General features: G+C 47.3%; 7 protein-coding genes across 7 annotated transcripts; 3 read left to right on the top strand and 4 right to left on the bottom strand.

Annotated features, from left to right (window-relative positions):
- Positions 1 to 68: 68 nt before the first annotated feature.
- HD556DRAFT_1437342 (uncharacterized protein) lies at positions 69 to 3,432 on the bottom strand (the record flags this gene model as incomplete). Its single annotated transcript, XM_041305692.1, has 19 exons — positions 69 to 114; positions 173 to 333; positions 390 to 477; positions 532 to 550; positions 601 to 802; positions 856 to 885; positions 940 to 1,091; positions 1,145 to 1,251; positions 1,311 to 1,458; positions 1,510 to 1,562; positions 1,613 to 1,649; positions 1,706 to 1,784; positions 1,837 to 1,918; positions 1,984 to 2,148; positions 2,200 to 2,354; positions 2,404 to 2,545; positions 2,607 to 2,883; positions 2,944 to 3,334; positions 3,391 to 3,432. The coding sequence occupies 19 exons, from the start codon at positions 3,430 to 3,432 to the stop codon at positions 69 to 71; spliced, it is 2,376 nt and encodes a 791-aa protein (XP_041165927.1).
- A 242-nt stretch (positions 3,433 to 3,674) lies between these two features.
- On the bottom strand, positions 3,675 to 5,629 carry HD556DRAFT_1226793 (adenylate cyclase associated N terminal-domain-containing protein; the record flags this gene model as incomplete). The annotated part of the gene is made up of 9 exons (XM_041297111.1): positions 3,675 to 3,994; positions 4,049 to 4,172; positions 4,221 to 4,312; positions 4,375 to 4,624; positions 4,678 to 4,783; positions 4,832 to 4,917; positions 4,970 to 5,191; positions 5,252 to 5,519; positions 5,580 to 5,629. The coding sequence occupies 9 exons, from the start codon at positions 5,627 to 5,629 to the stop codon at positions 3,675 to 3,677; spliced, it is 1,518 nt and encodes a 505-aa protein (XP_041165926.1).
- An 887-nt stretch (positions 5,630 to 6,516) lies between these two features.
- HD556DRAFT_1227134 (RF-1 domain-containing protein) lies at positions 6,517 to 7,680 on the bottom strand (the record flags this gene model as incomplete). The annotated part of the gene is made up of 7 exons (XM_041297137.1): positions 6,517 to 6,662; positions 6,759 to 6,904; positions 6,970 to 7,098; positions 7,150 to 7,258; positions 7,306 to 7,476; positions 7,528 to 7,548; positions 7,599 to 7,680. 7 exons carry the CDS (start codon positions 7,678 to 7,680, stop codon positions 6,517 to 6,519), a joined length of 804 nt encoding a protein of 267 aa, XP_041165925.1.
- A 532-nt stretch (positions 7,681 to 8,212) lies between these two features.
- On the top strand, positions 8,213 to 9,902 carry HD556DRAFT_1328922 (uncharacterized protein). The gene is made up of 8 exons (XM_041301635.1): positions 8,213 to 8,426; positions 8,690 to 8,751; positions 8,801 to 8,907; positions 8,964 to 9,031; positions 9,088 to 9,408; positions 9,465 to 9,575; positions 9,635 to 9,649; positions 9,709 to 9,902. Exons 1-7 carry the CDS (start codon positions 8,340 to 8,342, stop codon positions 9,647 to 9,649), a joined length of 771 nt encoding a protein of 256 aa, XP_041165924.1. The 5' UTR covers positions 8,213 to 8,339; the 3' UTR covers positions 9,709 to 9,902.
- Positions 9,903 to 10,067: 165 nt separating this feature from the next.
- On the top strand, positions 10,068 to 11,691 carry HD556DRAFT_1328919 (etoposide-induced protein 2.4-domain-containing protein). The gene is made up of 6 exons (XM_041301634.1): positions 10,068 to 10,294; positions 10,363 to 10,555; positions 10,635 to 10,858; positions 10,910 to 10,924; positions 10,979 to 11,138; positions 11,204 to 11,691. The coding sequence occupies exons 1-6, from the start codon at positions 10,113 to 10,115 to the stop codon at positions 11,573 to 11,575; spliced, it is 1,146 nt and encodes a 381-aa protein (XP_041165923.1). The 5' UTR covers positions 10,068 to 10,112; the 3' UTR covers positions 11,576 to 11,691.
- On the bottom strand, positions 11,692 to 13,041 carry HD556DRAFT_1328913 (tRNA-intron endonuclease catalytic domain-like protein). The gene is made up of 4 exons (XM_041301633.1): positions 12,867 to 13,041; positions 12,679 to 12,816; positions 12,072 to 12,623; positions 11,692 to 11,965 (listed from the first exon to the last, which is right to left on the bottom strand). The coding sequence occupies exons 1-4, from the start codon at positions 12,925 to 12,927 to the stop codon at positions 11,772 to 11,774; spliced, it is 945 nt and encodes a 314-aa protein (XP_041165922.1). The 5' UTR covers positions 12,928 to 13,041; the 3' UTR covers positions 11,692 to 11,771.
- On the top strand, positions 13,042 to 14,678 carry HD556DRAFT_1328908 (SGNH hydrolase-type esterase domain-containing protein). The gene is made up of 7 exons (XM_041301632.1): positions 13,042 to 13,128; positions 13,188 to 13,303; positions 13,359 to 13,441; positions 13,491 to 13,916; positions 13,972 to 14,069; positions 14,125 to 14,426; positions 14,486 to 14,678. Exons 2-6 carry the CDS (start codon positions 13,210 to 13,212, stop codon positions 14,186 to 14,188), a joined length of 765 nt encoding a protein of 254 aa, XP_041165921.1. The 5' UTR covers positions 13,042 to 13,128; positions 13,188 to 13,209; the 3' UTR covers positions 14,189 to 14,426; positions 14,486 to 14,678.
- The last annotated feature ends 503 nt before the right edge of the window (positions 14,679 to 15,181 follow it).

Below are 15,181 nucleotides of genomic sequence, written 5' to 3'. Positions count from 1 at the left end.
TATAAATTAATGATACAGTCCAGGTAAGAAACAATCAGTACAAGACGGGGTCATAAAAAACACAAGTGTCACGTTCCAGGAAACCACTTGGGGGGAGGACTTCGGACTGGATATCTAAGGTGTCGCGATGGTGAATATTTCCAATACACACCAGAACAGATTATACGCTTACCCAAAGCTGACGCCGACCCCTTTCTCCATCTCGACGCGGATGTCGAACTCCAACTCCTGTGTCTCAGGATCGCACGAGACCGCACACCAATTCCGTCGTCCCATTATATACTTGTTTTGGAGGCGATGGTTGCCATTTGGTTCCTTCGTGAAAATAGGAAGCTACGGGAATTATCGCGTGAAATTGCTGCAAATCATTTCTAGGATTCGAGACACACCATGGCTTCATCAGTTTCCGCATGATGCAGCGTCCTGTGAGTCTTAGTCGCCAAAGTAGATACCATAGCGATCACTCCATTCGGAGGCCTTCAACTGGCTCAACACGCTTCATCACATACAATAGATGGCAGCATCACTTACGGTGTGTTGACGATTGCACCTGAAACAGGATTGAAGCTCGGAGTTTAAGAGGGAGTAGACAGAACATACTTGTCACCACGTTGATCATGTATCTATAATCGGTTTCAGGCGGAACATCTATCGTCCGGTTGTTCTTTCCTCCGTTGCTGCGGACCAGCGTCTTAAGAACCCCTACAGCTGCGCAGTGTACGTCGCCAGAAAGAAACGAAATACGCAAACTTTTCATCCTTGCTATTCCTTGCATCTGTTGAATGAACCAGTTGCGCTCTTTCTGGAAGGCATATCTTTGTTAAGTTGGAGCTACACATGACATTGTTTTCGAACCTTGTGACACTTCGCGGTCCAGTGGTCATTCTGCCCAGACTATCAGCTACATTAATAACACCGCGTCGTGAGAAAATGGCATACCAAATCATCCAGCAACTCAGCGTCCGCGTTGAATTTGTTCACAAAACTACTGAATGCTGCGGTTCCGCTGCGTCCAAGGGCAATCAAAGGATTCAACTTGGAGTCTAGTGCAGCTTCCAGGAAAACCATTCGCGGATATGCAATAGGGATGCCTGTGGATCAATATGAAACAAAAGTGATGCCGTGATCTCATTGAAGGCCGCACCAAGTTGCACAACGAGATGTTTTACGTCCGAAGGTAAATACCTGATTCGTTCGAAAGCCTTTTGGTACTCGAACTCGCTGCAGACCTGGTTCCTTTTTCTCTCCGCGCTTGTGGCGGTCATGCATTAGCATATATGCCTCCAGACTGTGATGTAGTAATCACTTACCGACAGTCCAGCATCAGAATGTGTACATCGGGCCCCAGGTAAGACAAAAATGAATGTGATGGTAAACCAACATAGGGACCTTGAGCCCCCAAAATAAGTGACTTGAACATGTGCTTCCCTGCTCTATCATCCAAGTGATCATGCAGAGCTACGGCGATGAGGTCAGTCTATGAGAGATCTATTCCAATCCGCGACGCACGATTGATAAAGCATTGAAAAAGCAAATAGAAAAAGTAGCCTCGCACTCCGATACTAAAGATGTCATGAACGAGTGATTCTTCCGATATAGGAAAGCTACTCACTGCTTGAACACGGGAGAGTGTTGAAGCTCTTCAGGATCTGTAGGACAACAGGGTCATGATCGAGGATCGATTAACAAGCTTTAAGTCACGTACAACTCCCGAACCCGTCGATCTTGAAACGCGCGAGATTGATCAGTGACAAGGAAATAGAGCGTAATAGTACGCACCAAATCTATAAATGTGCATTGGTCAAAAAGTGACCGTTGCATACATCACTGGCTTACCGTGGTCATCTGCAGATGCCACATGAGTATGTTATCATTGATATCAAATTCGCATATTTTACCACACATATTCAACATTGGACTTCAAGGACAGGAGAAATTGATAGTGAGTAACAGGGGGTATATATGATTATCTGGCTTACGCACATCGAGCTGTTCGCCCTCGCAAACGCCCCCATCCTGAAGGAGCTGCAGTAGTGATTGAAGAAGAAACGATCAACGCATGAGACAATTTCACCAGTCAAAGGGAAATTTTTCTTCGTGGAAGGCTTTGCTAAAATCCACTCTTGTATTTCGGGCTCTCGAGTCAACCTAGCAAAGAAGCGTGACTATTTAGGACGGCAGAGGTGCATAGACGCATACCGGTCGCAGTATAGCTGATCGCCTCCTCCCACGAGGACATGAAATGGTCGTTCGACATGCTTCTGCAAAAGATCAATCCACATAGGGTCATAACCACTCTTGAACCCTGGTCCTCTGAAGTCGTCCGGATTCACACCAGCGCTGAAACCATTACACTAAGAAGAAATAAGAAAATATGCAGCGAACAGGTTGTGTTAACATTACCGAGTGGGCTGCCCACCGCATGTTTTGATGATGGGCAGGCACGAAGAAGGCCAATTGCATGCCACCATTGATGCGATACTTGATGCAGATTTCATTGATTCCAAGTTGTATCTGGATTGGGAAACGCCAAAACGTAAAAGTGCTGATATATATATGTCTGGGTTCAAAGATCCCTTAATATTGTATTAGTCGGTTGCACTCACCCACCATTCCCTGAATAGACGTAAATCTCCTGACCGGTCACATGCTGAGTCTGATCGTCCCTCGTGTTTCCTTTTCCCTTGTAGTCACCGAAGTATGCCTCGTTCATGTCAGGCAACTGAGCTGATGGTCCAGCCATTGCAGTAGCGTGAGGATCCGCGGGGTGTGGGCCAAGGTCATAAGAACCCTGCATGCTCGGAGAAGGTCGGGCAATCTCCTCAGGGTCCCACTGATATGTTAAGACTGGAAATGGTTCATAGAATGATCCTGAATCTGCGGCTAAAAATGATGTAGTTAAAATGCTTGATTGACCTGTCACAGGCGCAAGTGAAAACTTACTGACGATAAGAGCTGCACCTCGCCAAAGACCATTTTCGTCAACTGTGTCGTATCGCAAAAGGGGCCCGACCATCAACTGAAGGTGGGGTTCCATTCTGGGAAGCCTCTGTGCTCTAGAGCGTTCCACTGCAGGCATGTAGGCCAAGGAGACGCCGGAGCTACCAGATGCCAACTGCTCAATAGAATGACTAGCAGAAGCATTTTGGACAGGCTTGTCGGTGAAATATTTTGGGGGAACAGGCAGTGCACCAGGAGTCGGGGATGACGAGCGTGGTATACCAAAGCTACCAGCATGAGCACGCCCGCTCGCATCAGGAAGTGGATCAATCTCTTCTACAGGTAGATATCTCCCGTCTGGCCCTCTCTGAATCTCAGAAAAATGATGCGCTTCCTGTGTAGCGCCAGATTCTTGTATAAATCGCTTCTAGGGCATGAACTATTACTCACCTTACGGGCTCTGCGTTGAGCACGCCAGCCCACGGTGTCCATGCTACGCGAGAGTCAGGTCGTTTGGTGGCGGGTGATTGTACCAATGCTAGACGTATGGATTTGAACACACCGTGACATGGCAGTGCCAGGCTAACGTCATGGCAGTACTGGATACCTAGTACCTACTCTACTAGTCTCTTTAGTGTCAACTTCTGTGAACCCGTATTCTATATAGTCTCGGAAATTAATTGCAATTGCACACAGTTAGCTATAGGTAGGTAGAGATATGAGTAATCTGTATGTTAGCCGGCGTGTTCCACAATTGTTGTGACCAATTTGCCATTCTGTACCACTGTCTTCAGCATCTCGGGCACGGCCTGCTCTTCAAAAACACCATCTTCCTCTCCTTCGACTGGTAAGCTGACATTGACTGCACTGCATTTCGCTGTAGTAATCTCTACACCAAGACACTGCTTCGAGAGATAAATCTGCCCAGAGTCTGTCGAGTCAATCTGGATAGTAGGTGCCACCCCTGTAATTTGCAGGGCAAACGATGGAGACTTCGTGATAGAGACAGAAGAAACCACAGATTCGACTAGTACGGAGGTCTTCGTGCAATTAACTGTCATAGACTTTTGAGTAAAAATACTGTTGGATCAAACCAGCAGACACTGACCCAAGGTGACGGCGTTGACCTTCCCCTTGATGATGACAGTCGTGTTCTTGCAAGCAAAGAGGTTGATCACTTGGGTAATATCTGCATTGGCGACCTCCAAAGCGGATTCATTTTCTTGATATTCCTGCATAACTCATCAGACGAGTTACTTCATTTGAAACGAGATGCTTACAATGATCCATTTATTGCCCTCCAGTGCAAATTTGGCAGGCTTCTTTCCCATCAAAGCCTGGGGTTTGGTTGGTTTAACGGGTTTCTTAGCACCTATTCGCATAATAAGAACAATTTGATGTAAGAAGCGCAAGATAACTCGCCCGCGCCGCTACTTGCAGGGACGACGTTTCCAGCCCGCAGGGCAGGATTCTTGTGCGTCATCTCGCTTTTGTCGACTTTACGTAGCCCCCTTGTTACGTCCGCGCCGCGATTCAAGTCCGCAAACACAGCAGCAACCCCACCAGCAGATGCTGTCGGGGGGGATGTTGATCCTGCGTGAGGTGGAGGTGGTGGAGGTGGTGGCGGCGGCGGACCACTGACTGGCTGTGAACGGGACGATTTGTACTCTGAAACCGGGATACCCTGCAGGAAGTGGTCTATGATAGTTTGTAATTCAATAATAAACAGATACTCACGCTGGCGTTCCAAACAAGACCAGTGGTGTGCAATTCCACAACATAGCGCTTCATTCCATCAAGAACCCCATTGAATGCGCGAACCCACTCCGCGTGCCTTGGGTCCCTAGAATGGACGTCAACTCAGACCATTCCAATAAGATGTCGGTCGTACTTTTCTTTGAAATCCTTGAGTATCCTGTTCGCATAGTACGCGGTACTTTCCTTGATCTCATTCACGTATGGTCCCGGTTTGGGTTCCTGCAGGCCGTTGTCATTCAAAAGGTATGTTGACCCGTCAAGATCATACCACAGTGACCCATCCGACAAAAGCAGTTCCATCTGCGATGACAGTGAAGTGATTGAACCAGTCCCGCTCCTTTCTGGCAGCCTCTTTAGCACGAGTCACGGCTTCAATGCTTGCTTGGAGTGGCGAAAGGATTTCGGCTAATGCCTTCTGGTCGGGCTTTCTGCATGTTGCCGCCTGGTGAAGTACAGACCGCAGGGTAGCAAGTACTTTGGCAAATAGAACAACCTGAGAGATGCATATCTTCAGTGTAAAGTGTAACAAAAATCGCGAAAGCATAATATTGACCTGCTCATTTAGTGGAGGAGGCGCAATGGCTTGATTGATCTCCAGAAAGGGTTTAAGCTTCCCCTCTACAACAATCTCATCGTATGCGGTGACTGCCCGTGGCACTGCTACTGGCGCCTCAATCGCAGGTGGTGGCGGCGGGGATGCCGAAGCCGATAGAGTTTCAGCAACCGCTGCGCTAGTAACAGTGCTGGTACTCTGTCGTTTGAGATGTCCTGCACTCCTGGAATCTTCTACGTCTTCGAGACGCGATGTGATTGCTTCAAGCCTAATTACCCATTGATGTCAGCTCCCGTAGAACTGGCTTCTACACATTAACGATGCACACCGTTTGATGAGAGTGGCCAGTGAGTAAAGCCCTTGAGCAGAAGATGACATATCGACAAAAATTAAATTCTCTCGACACTAGTAAGTTCCAGATACAAGAAAGTCTTCGGGAGGCCAACTATAGCCTTGCAGGTAGGTAAGATGCGTAATATGGTGAGAGGTATACTGGGAGCTCAGGTTGCTGAGAGGACTGTTCACACCGGACTATTCCGCAGCGCCGCCGCATTTAGTACTGCTGCAAAGTCAGGTCTCCCATGTTTTGTTCGACTGTGGCACTTCCTTGTCGCTAAACAATCTTCCATGTTACATTGTATATAGTCTGATTTCTCCCCATACAATGTTATTTTCTTTTTTTCCAAACGAGTGACTGCAGTCGCGGGCATCATCTCAAGACGGTCAGTGCCACATTTCTTCGCTCTCTCGGTCCTCGATGGGATTTTGTTGCCTGTCGCTTCTGACTCGGAGGCCTGAGGTCCTGGCGAGTGGCTATCGGTGGATAATTTCGAGGATCAAGGGAACGCTGAATGACATTAATATCTGACGCGGGACGACACAAATCACTCAAGCCATCGATAACAAAAGACCAGCTTGAGTTGGTGATATCGAAAAAGTACCAACATTTCAAGTTGACTGATATATGTGCATGGTATCTATCGTAGTCATTGCGAACTTATATTGCGACATTGTGCCCGCGACGACCGCGACAAGGTACTGCGACATACTCAGTAGTACATAGTAACATCTAAAACGTCGCAGCAAATACCGCGACCGATGATCGGTCGTAACAGCGGTGCAGTATTTTCTTAGTGTCCTGTTAACTGGTGGTTGTGATAGCACTCTATGTAGCTGCTAAATCCCAGTTCCTAGTACCAGGGAGCGCTTGGACAGATCTAGCAGCAGTCACTTCATCATATGTATGGCGCACCCTAGCCCTAGTATTAGGGTTCATCACTTTCCAGGCAATGCTTCTCTTGTGCTCGTGCGCTCGCCTTCTTCTTCGACTTCTTCCGTCGTTGGCGTTCTCTTTCCTGTTGCTTCGCGCGTTGTAGTTCACCCTTTGATAGACCAGGGTTGTGTAGTTTATCTAGCTAAATGAATTCAATCGCAGGTGCCGGTGTTTGATAGGAACAATGAGTTAGTTAGCCTGTATATGTAGGCGTAACAAGATGTTTAGAGACACACGCCTTTTGCAGGAGCCACCGTCTGGCGAGCATGCGATTTGTTTGGAGTGATCGAGTTTCCTGACATGCTACACGAAAACCAGTGGGTTTATGAAGAAGTTGAACATTATTCTGAGTCTTATTGATAGACTGTCCACCAGGACCACTGCCTTGATCATAGATCAGTAAATACCCCAATTAACTCAATCCAGTTCGCGTTTGATTTCACACCCACCTCTAACGAATGATTCCTCGATATCCTCTTCACGCAACTCCGGAATCTCCCGATCTTTGTGAGCCCTCCTGAGAGCGGAAAAATTGCGCGGCAAATTGGGGCTAGGCTGAGCAACAGTTTCTACACTATAGGTTAGCTTAGTGACCCACTGCACATTTTTTGGTGATAAGATAAACCTTTGCCCGCCCTTCTCTAATCTCCGTGCTTGTCTGCTGGAAGGCATGGGTGGTGGATTCTTAATACTCTCGTTTTCACCGAGTTCAGTGTCCTTCGTGAACCGAAGGTCTAAAACACGATTTAGTGACTCAAGATGGGTCCAATCGATTACATACTCCAAGCATCATCTCCGTCTTGGTTTTGTGTTCTGCGAGCTTGCACAACATTTCTGCGTAGCATGGTCGCAAGCTCACAGGCAAGTTGGATTTTCTCTTCGACCAGTTTCACGTCATATTGTGCGGAGCTGTCCAAATACAATGCTTCTGTTCGCATGTTGTGTCGGAATGCTGAATTGTATTCCTAAGTTGGGGAGTCATTGACATTGAGTGTGTACAAACCTCTTTGTATGGGCTCGTCTCCTACAAATCAAGGTAAAATAGTTCATGGAGGGAGGTACAGAATTACTTACCATGAAAAGTAGCAGCTGAAGCTCGTAGTAGGTCACGGTATGCCGAGCGCGCAGCTGCTCTGAGGGCTGGCGTAACAGACATTTGGTTGGATGCTAGTATCGTAAGCCTACTCGATACTTTTAACCTACCGGCAAGTTCCGACGTCGATCAACACACATTCCAAAAGGGGACCGAGCAGCGATTAGGGCGTAAGACGCGCTCCTTTTTTGGACGCGTCGCGTTCTGGCTCATACGAAGAAACATGTCTTCTTCCTCCCTACCCCATAAATCGTCCAACCGACCAATAAATGAAAAATTGAAGTCCTGCAGAAAGCAGCAGTTTAATGCGCGTGCTCCAGCGCGTACGAAGTGAATATATGTGCAGTCTCTTGAGTATAACTGCCATTTTCAAGGATCAATATGTACTGAACGCCTGTGTGTTGCATTTTCTGCTTTTTTCAAAGACAAATCCCCCACCGTACCCAAATTCACTCACCAGGCAAAATGGCGACCTAGTAACACCCTCTATGCAGAGTAAATAGGATCGATAAACCTATCTCAAATATTGACTCACGTGACTCGCGCGAATTGAGTTTGTTGACTGCTCAACGCGCCCTCGGAGTTTCAACACATCCCTCTCTCAAACCACTACCATCTCCAATCCATTTGTTTCCGCCGGTTACTCTGGTCCCTTCTGAGCATTGCAATTAGCACAGACAGCAAGAACAACACTGACAGCACTTACTGCAATCGCTCGCAATATGTCTGCAAGGAAATCTACTACGAAATCGGCTGCTAAGAAGAGCAGGGCCTCTCCCACCCACCCATCTTGGGTAGATATGATCAAGGTCAGTCAGTCAATATTCTAGCGTGCTTGATTCCTTCCTATACATCTCCTTCGTCCGATGTCGAGCACCATAGAAAGGGTGAGGCATCTGCACCCAGGGGGTACTATAAAAGGCAGGTCCCAGGGGGGGGGATATGCAACTGCGGGTGACATACATTTTTTCTCTCCTAATCACTTCAGGGACCTCGGGTCATACATTTTTACATCGTGTAGGATGCTAGAAGGCATAGAACAACTTTTCTAACATGATACATTACTAAATAGGAGTGCATTACTGCCAATCCTGATGACGCTCGCGCTGGCGTCTCCCGTCCCCAGATCAAGAAGTGTGTTTGGCTATTCCTACTAGACCGAGGGATGCTTATAATCTCATAGATTTGTTGAGGAAAAATACAACCTCACCATGGACAACGCTCAACTGAATCATTTGAGCAAGGCCATCGCCACTGGCGCCGACAAGGGGACTTTTGTCCTCCCCAAGGGTAAGAAAATTATTACGTAGGTCTCTCACAGTCCCGTACTGATGACTACTGCATAGGACCCTCTGGTCGGGTGAAATTGCCTCCAAAGACCTCGAGGGCCACTGACACTTCAGCATCCAAGGAGGTCCGTGCACCTACTGACTCGAACACGTGATATGGTGATTGATGTAGTGAGAGTAGAACAAGCCCGCGAAGGCTGCACCCAAGGCGGCTACTAAGGCAGCCGCCAAGGCACGTCCCGCCAAGACTGCCACTACGAAGGCTACCACCGCAAAGTCTAGCACGGCCAAGAAGCCAGCTGTGAAAGCGAAGGCCGCACCAACTGTCAAGGCCGCCGCCGCCAAGAAACCTGCCACTCAAACTGCCACCAAGTCTTCAGCGACGAAATCATCAACTTCCACTAAGGCAAAGGCAGTTCCTGCAAAAAAGACGATGGCAGGCAAGAAACCTACCCCTATCAAGAAGGTTACCTCAGCATCTAAGCGTGGCACCGTGAAGAAGGTCGGATCACTAGTATTTTGCGCATTTCGTGAGCCGCTCACTTTCAATGTTTCTAGGCTGTGACTGGAACGAGCGCGCCTGCGAAAGCAAAGACTGCAGCCACCAAGAAGACCAATGTAAAGAAACCCGCAGCCAAAGCAACCGCCTCGACAACGAACAAGAAGAAGGTATGCACCTAACTCAAATGCGCTGTGATTGTTGTGACTTGACTTACTTATTTATCCAGACCGCCAAGAAATAGGTGACTCCCCATCCGCCATCGATGATATACTTGTTCTCCTGATCTCACGGTACACTAAGGTGTAGAACCTAGTCTATGGCTACGCTACCTACTCCATGCACTTTCCCTCACGCCTCTGATTGCACATTTCTTATTTCTCGTATTTGATTTGTATTGTAATTTATTGGGTCCTACTACCTGCCCGCCTCTCGATTACCAAATCATCAATTTTCGTGTGGGCCTGTTGTCGTGATTATCTTGATTTGAACCTATTGCAACGTTCCACAGTAAGCTAAGATTTGAAAAATTAGGGTCGTGGTACAGATCTAGGGGTGCGACGTGGAAGAGAGCCTATCCGCATTTGATGTATGTACATGACCGACCGCACATTTACCGGTATACCAGTAAAGACTCCGACTTTTGTTACCAAATTGGTTGTTTCACGCTTGCCACAAGCAGTCACAGCGCGACTTCGAGGAGGGACATGTCCAGACAGTCAAGTAGCATGCAATCGCCGTATTCTTACTCGCACCAGCATCAGCTATCACGCTCGGCTTATCCTACATTTCTCTCTTTACAGGAAACGATCAAGCTGCAATTAACATGGGCATCCAGGGGTATCCTTGAAGCCTTTCGGTGGGATGTTGTTGTGAAGACTGCTACAAGGTACCTTCCATTCACTTATTGTCTCTGTATTTTGCCATCCTACACACAATTCCTTGGAAACCTCACAGCGATCGTGAAATTCGTTCAAATATTCTCAAGTCCTTACTACTCAATTCGTTGTCCTTGACCTCTATCTACGCGTTCGACTTGCTTCTACAACCTCTCGTGCATAACCACCCAAGCTGGCTTCACCGCAATGTTGGATGGTTTTATCGCGTCCTTTGGCTGTTCCCAGTTGTCGGAGTATCTTACTATCTTAATGTAAGTCCACAGCCTGATCTTAGGCACTTACTTCAGCCAGAAATGAACCACAATCATTTTACCAACTTCTTCCATTCAGAGTTCCTGGTGCAATCTTATCGCGAAACGGTCCTTTGTTCTTCAGCACGGGAACCGTGCAGCACATCAGCAGCCAGTTACTTATCACGGTATGCTGACTATGCTCGCGACGTCTGCATACCGTGCTGTAATGATTCTTACTTCTGTCATCGTGTCGTTGGCTTTGGGATCAATACCATTTGTTGGATCGTGGATTAGTTTTGCATTCATGTGCTGGGTTAATGCGTCAGTGTATCAGCTGCTGGATGATAAGAGGCACTTCTAACTTTCCTTTAGATATTATTGCTTTGAGTAAGTTGCCATGGCCCAAAGGTGGCCGCTCTCACTGAAATACGGGTACCTCAGGTTTGTCTGGGTGGCGCGTAATTCGTCCTTGGCCCAAAGAGTGCGTTATCTAGAAGAACGATGGGCATACTACTTCGCATTTGGTTTTCCATCCGCTGTGATCTGCACGTGCGGAAGTGGACTGGCGAATGCTGCATTTTTCGCACTCATGTTCCCTGCCGTATGTCTCATAATATGGATTCCTTCCTTCCTATAGTTCTGTTACTGATTTTTATCGATATTCAGTTCATCATCATGGCCATGCATGCACGGCCCGTTCCGCAGGATCCTTACAATCCTGCACCCTCCACGGAGTCTACGAATACTGTGCGGTTTCCCTCGCCTCTCATTCCCATTAGGATGCCGGTCTTTACCATCGTCATTTGGCTGAATGATCTCATCGTCAGAGTGCTGAGTGTGGGTGGCAGCGCCGGTGTTCGACACCGGAGAACGACAAGTGACACTACTGAACAGGTAGAAGAAGGGACAGGTGTTGAATTAAGGAACATCGGTCGCACAGTGAGAGGGCCTCCCCCCGCTGTTCAAGCAAGGAGCCTTGGAGACAGACTACCGAGTAATGGAAAGGCGCCTATCTCTGGGAGACGAAAGAAGGATTGACGGATTTTATGGTCATGATCTCACAGGCAACTTCGACTCATATGCCATTAGCTAACATCGTATGCAACTTTCACGAACCTATATTTCAATAGAATTTATACCCATTTGACAATAATGATGAAATCAGTGGGGCGAAAGGAACATGATTCTGAAGTTTTGAGATGAGGCACAGTTGCTTCTATATGCTATTCAGTTTTCAGCCAAATCCTGCCCATTCGACAGATAAATATGATACAACTTGTGTTTCATCATTCCATTCACACAGCAAATGCGCCTTCTTTGTTCCTGTGCCAAGACGGCCATGAGCAACAATTTCCATTGGGCGCAGGGCGGCATCCGGAGCCTCGATGACCGATGCGACAAAATGAGAATGATAACGGAGGGGGTCACCTGATAAGACAAATCGCGCAGGTTAGCACATATTTCAGATATACACGCTTTCGAGGACAGGCGTGGGTGGCGGAGCGGGAAGATCCTCAAATAGAAAGGAACATACCAGGGTAAACCAGGTACTCGCCACCAAATTTAATCCCCCCTCCCATGTAGTACCCTTTCTCCCACAAGTCGCGAAAGACGCCGCAGCGTGCGCGCTCTTGCAGGGTCGAGGGATAGAGCCATATGCCGGCTTCGCGTGCGATAGTTAAGGACACGTCGGAGTGTGGCGCGTACCATTCCAACTTGGATGAAGATGCAGGAATGTTGACGGTGTAAGATCCGGAGGGCATCACGATAGTGCTATCCAGGGGTTCTCCGATGGCAGCCTGTGATGGATTTTCAGATGTACGATGAGGAGATGGACTATCTTCCACAGGAACTCTGGGAGCGGCATTGGTCTTCTCACGTGCGCGACGCTCTTCTCGTTCTTTGCGCTTGCGCTTGGCATTTTCAGACATGGCACGGTCAGGGTTAGAAGCTTCGATGGACCCTTTCTCTTCCGTCAGAGCTATTTGTTGCCTTGCATCGTTGAGGCGCGCTTCTTTCCATAGTTTCAGGGTTGACGGAGACGGGGCGTAATGGGCGCTGGGATCGTCCACTAACACGGCAATTTCTGGACACATGATTGCCGCTAGTGAATAGGGTGCATAAATTTAAAGACGACTGACCATTTTCGACGAGGAGTACAGCCTCCTCCGGCATCAGCTGAAGAGGTAATCCCAAAAATATATTCTGCGAAGACAGGTGTGGAAGAGTCCCGGTGAGGATACCACATATATGATGATGTGATCGTAGGATGTTGATATCTGCTCGTGCAAGATTATAAGTGTGAATGTAGATTACGATAATGACCTACCGTCAACATCCCACACGTAGGCTTTGAAATTTGAGACACGAAGCAATATAGGCTGGGCCATAAGACCTACAGTTGAACTGGCTATGTGGTGATTTGAGAATTGAAGCTGGATCAATGGTTTTCATACTAAGTTTGGCATAAACCACATGACTCCCAATGCGGAATGCCGTAGCATACAAGGATGCGTTTATAAGATCATATCATGATACAGCCTGATACCCCTTCATTTCAAGCCAATAGAGCGATTGGGTGGGCGACACAGGTAAATGTCTACTGTCTTTGGATATCTATCAAATACTGATCGGTTGGTGACCTCGAAAGGCGAAGATAGATCTAGATAGATATGGCCGCCAATATACAAGATGTTGTCATGCTCGTCGGTGACTCCCTTACTCAACAGGGATGGGATAAAGGAGGCTTCGCACAGTTACTTGCAGGTATGCATATAACAAACATCTGGTATGAACTTGAATCTGAGGCTGCGAGCTATAGAAATGTACGTTCGGAAGCTCGATGTTATCAATCGTGGCCTCGGGGGTTATCAAACGGACTGGGCAATTCCGGTTTGCGAGCAGGTGAAATCCAATGTTGTCATTTTATAAATCGTGCTGAATGTATTTGTAGATCTTTGCCAAACAGCATGAGCAACATCACGTTCCGCAGGTCAAGCTACTCACAATTTGGTACGGCGCCAATGACGCTGCACCTGCTCCCAGCCCACAGCACGTCCCGATAGACAGATACAAAACAAATTTAAGCCATATCATTCAAATGGTGAAATCGCCAGCTTCAGCATACTATTCCCCTGAGACCCGTATAATCTTGATCACTCCACCGCCAGTAAATACGAAGCAATGGGACAGACCTGACAGTCCACGTGTATTCGAGACTACGAGGTCGTACGCGGAAGCTGTCAAGGAAGTAGGTGAGAAAGAGAATGTGCCCGTCGCAGACGTTTGGACAAAGATATTCGATGCCGCTGGTAGAAGTGAAGAGGCATGCGAAAAATACCTCAGCGATGGGCTGCATCTAACCAGTGATGGTTACAACGTATGCGCAAACTCGAATTCTGACCTGTCAGGCTTGCTAACTTTCAAGATTAAAGATCGTCTTTCAGGCCGTCGTGGACATTGTGGAGCGCGTGTATCCCGAATTGGACCCTACTTGGGAAGCACATGCAAAAATGCAAACTGTGTTTATACCGTGCGTCCTCTTTGGACTTATTTTTGCTGCGCGACGCTGATGCATTTATATGCAGCTGGGACCAAGTGAATGTACAGAATCCAAGACCATCTCTGATGAAACGGAAAGCGCAATTTTAGTCTTGAATATCAAATGACTACGTGAACGTATCGTTAACTTTTCTTTGATTTGTGACATATTAGATTGTATTCATGCATGTGGAGAGATGAACGGGAGGATTGGGAACCCGGTGCTATGGGTGTGACCTAAGGACGCAGCCGACTTTCATATCGGCCATATCATGATTGTGACAGTCCCAACCACATGACTATCATAAGTCAGGGTATCGTCGATATCGTAGAGCGGGTGTATCCTGAACTGGATACTACTGAATCAGCATATGGTGTAAAGATGCAAAATGTGTTCATAGTACATACATACTATGGGCGCCGTAGTGACCGTCGTGCGTCCTTTCTGAAATTATTTGTAATATAGTTGAAGGCTAGCGCTCAGCGCTGATGCATTTATGTGCAGCTGGGACCAAGTAAATTTACAGAAATCAGGACCGTCTCTATTAGTGAAATAGAAAGATGATCTGTCTTTGAAATTTGAATATTGGTGAGTACAAGGTGAGTAGACGCCTTTACATAATTACCATTAATGCATATATTTCAAGTTTCAGAGCTAGCCTGATCAAGAAACAAAAGACAAAATGCACGTGACGAATATCAACATACGCCAAAGAGAGGGCAAACAATTGTCCTTTTGCCGAGTCCTCCCATCAGCGCACACCACTAGAGCGAAATTGTGCGTAGGACCGAATCAGCTACGGTGGCAGGACACCTCATACCCAGCACGCGATATTCTTGCTTCTTGCCTAGTTATACTGCTTAATTGAGCGCGTCGCTGACCGTTTTAGGACAGGATCCAAATTTGCTGGACCTACGATTGTTCGCATCAAAGTTTGCTTACGTTTTCTGTTCTGTTCAAGTTCATTGCATTGCGAGCAATATTCTGGCTGAAGCCAAGCTGTTGGTATAGTCATTGAGCAACGGTGACCCACTCTTATTCTGTACGCACTACCTAGGCGCGGCCTCCTCCGTTAACACTATCCTTACGTTCAAGGTGAGCTA

This window comes from Suillus plorans (assembly GCF_016647745.1).
Source record: "Suillus plorans strain S12 chromosome Unknown HD556scaffold_4, whole genome shotgun sequence".
Classification (NCBI taxonomy): domain Eukaryota; kingdom Fungi; phylum Basidiomycota; class Agaricomycetes; order Boletales; family Suillaceae; genus Suillus; species Suillus plorans.
The sequence above is the reverse complement of the archived record's forward strand: the minus strand, read 5'-3'. Positions and strand labels throughout refer to the sequence as shown.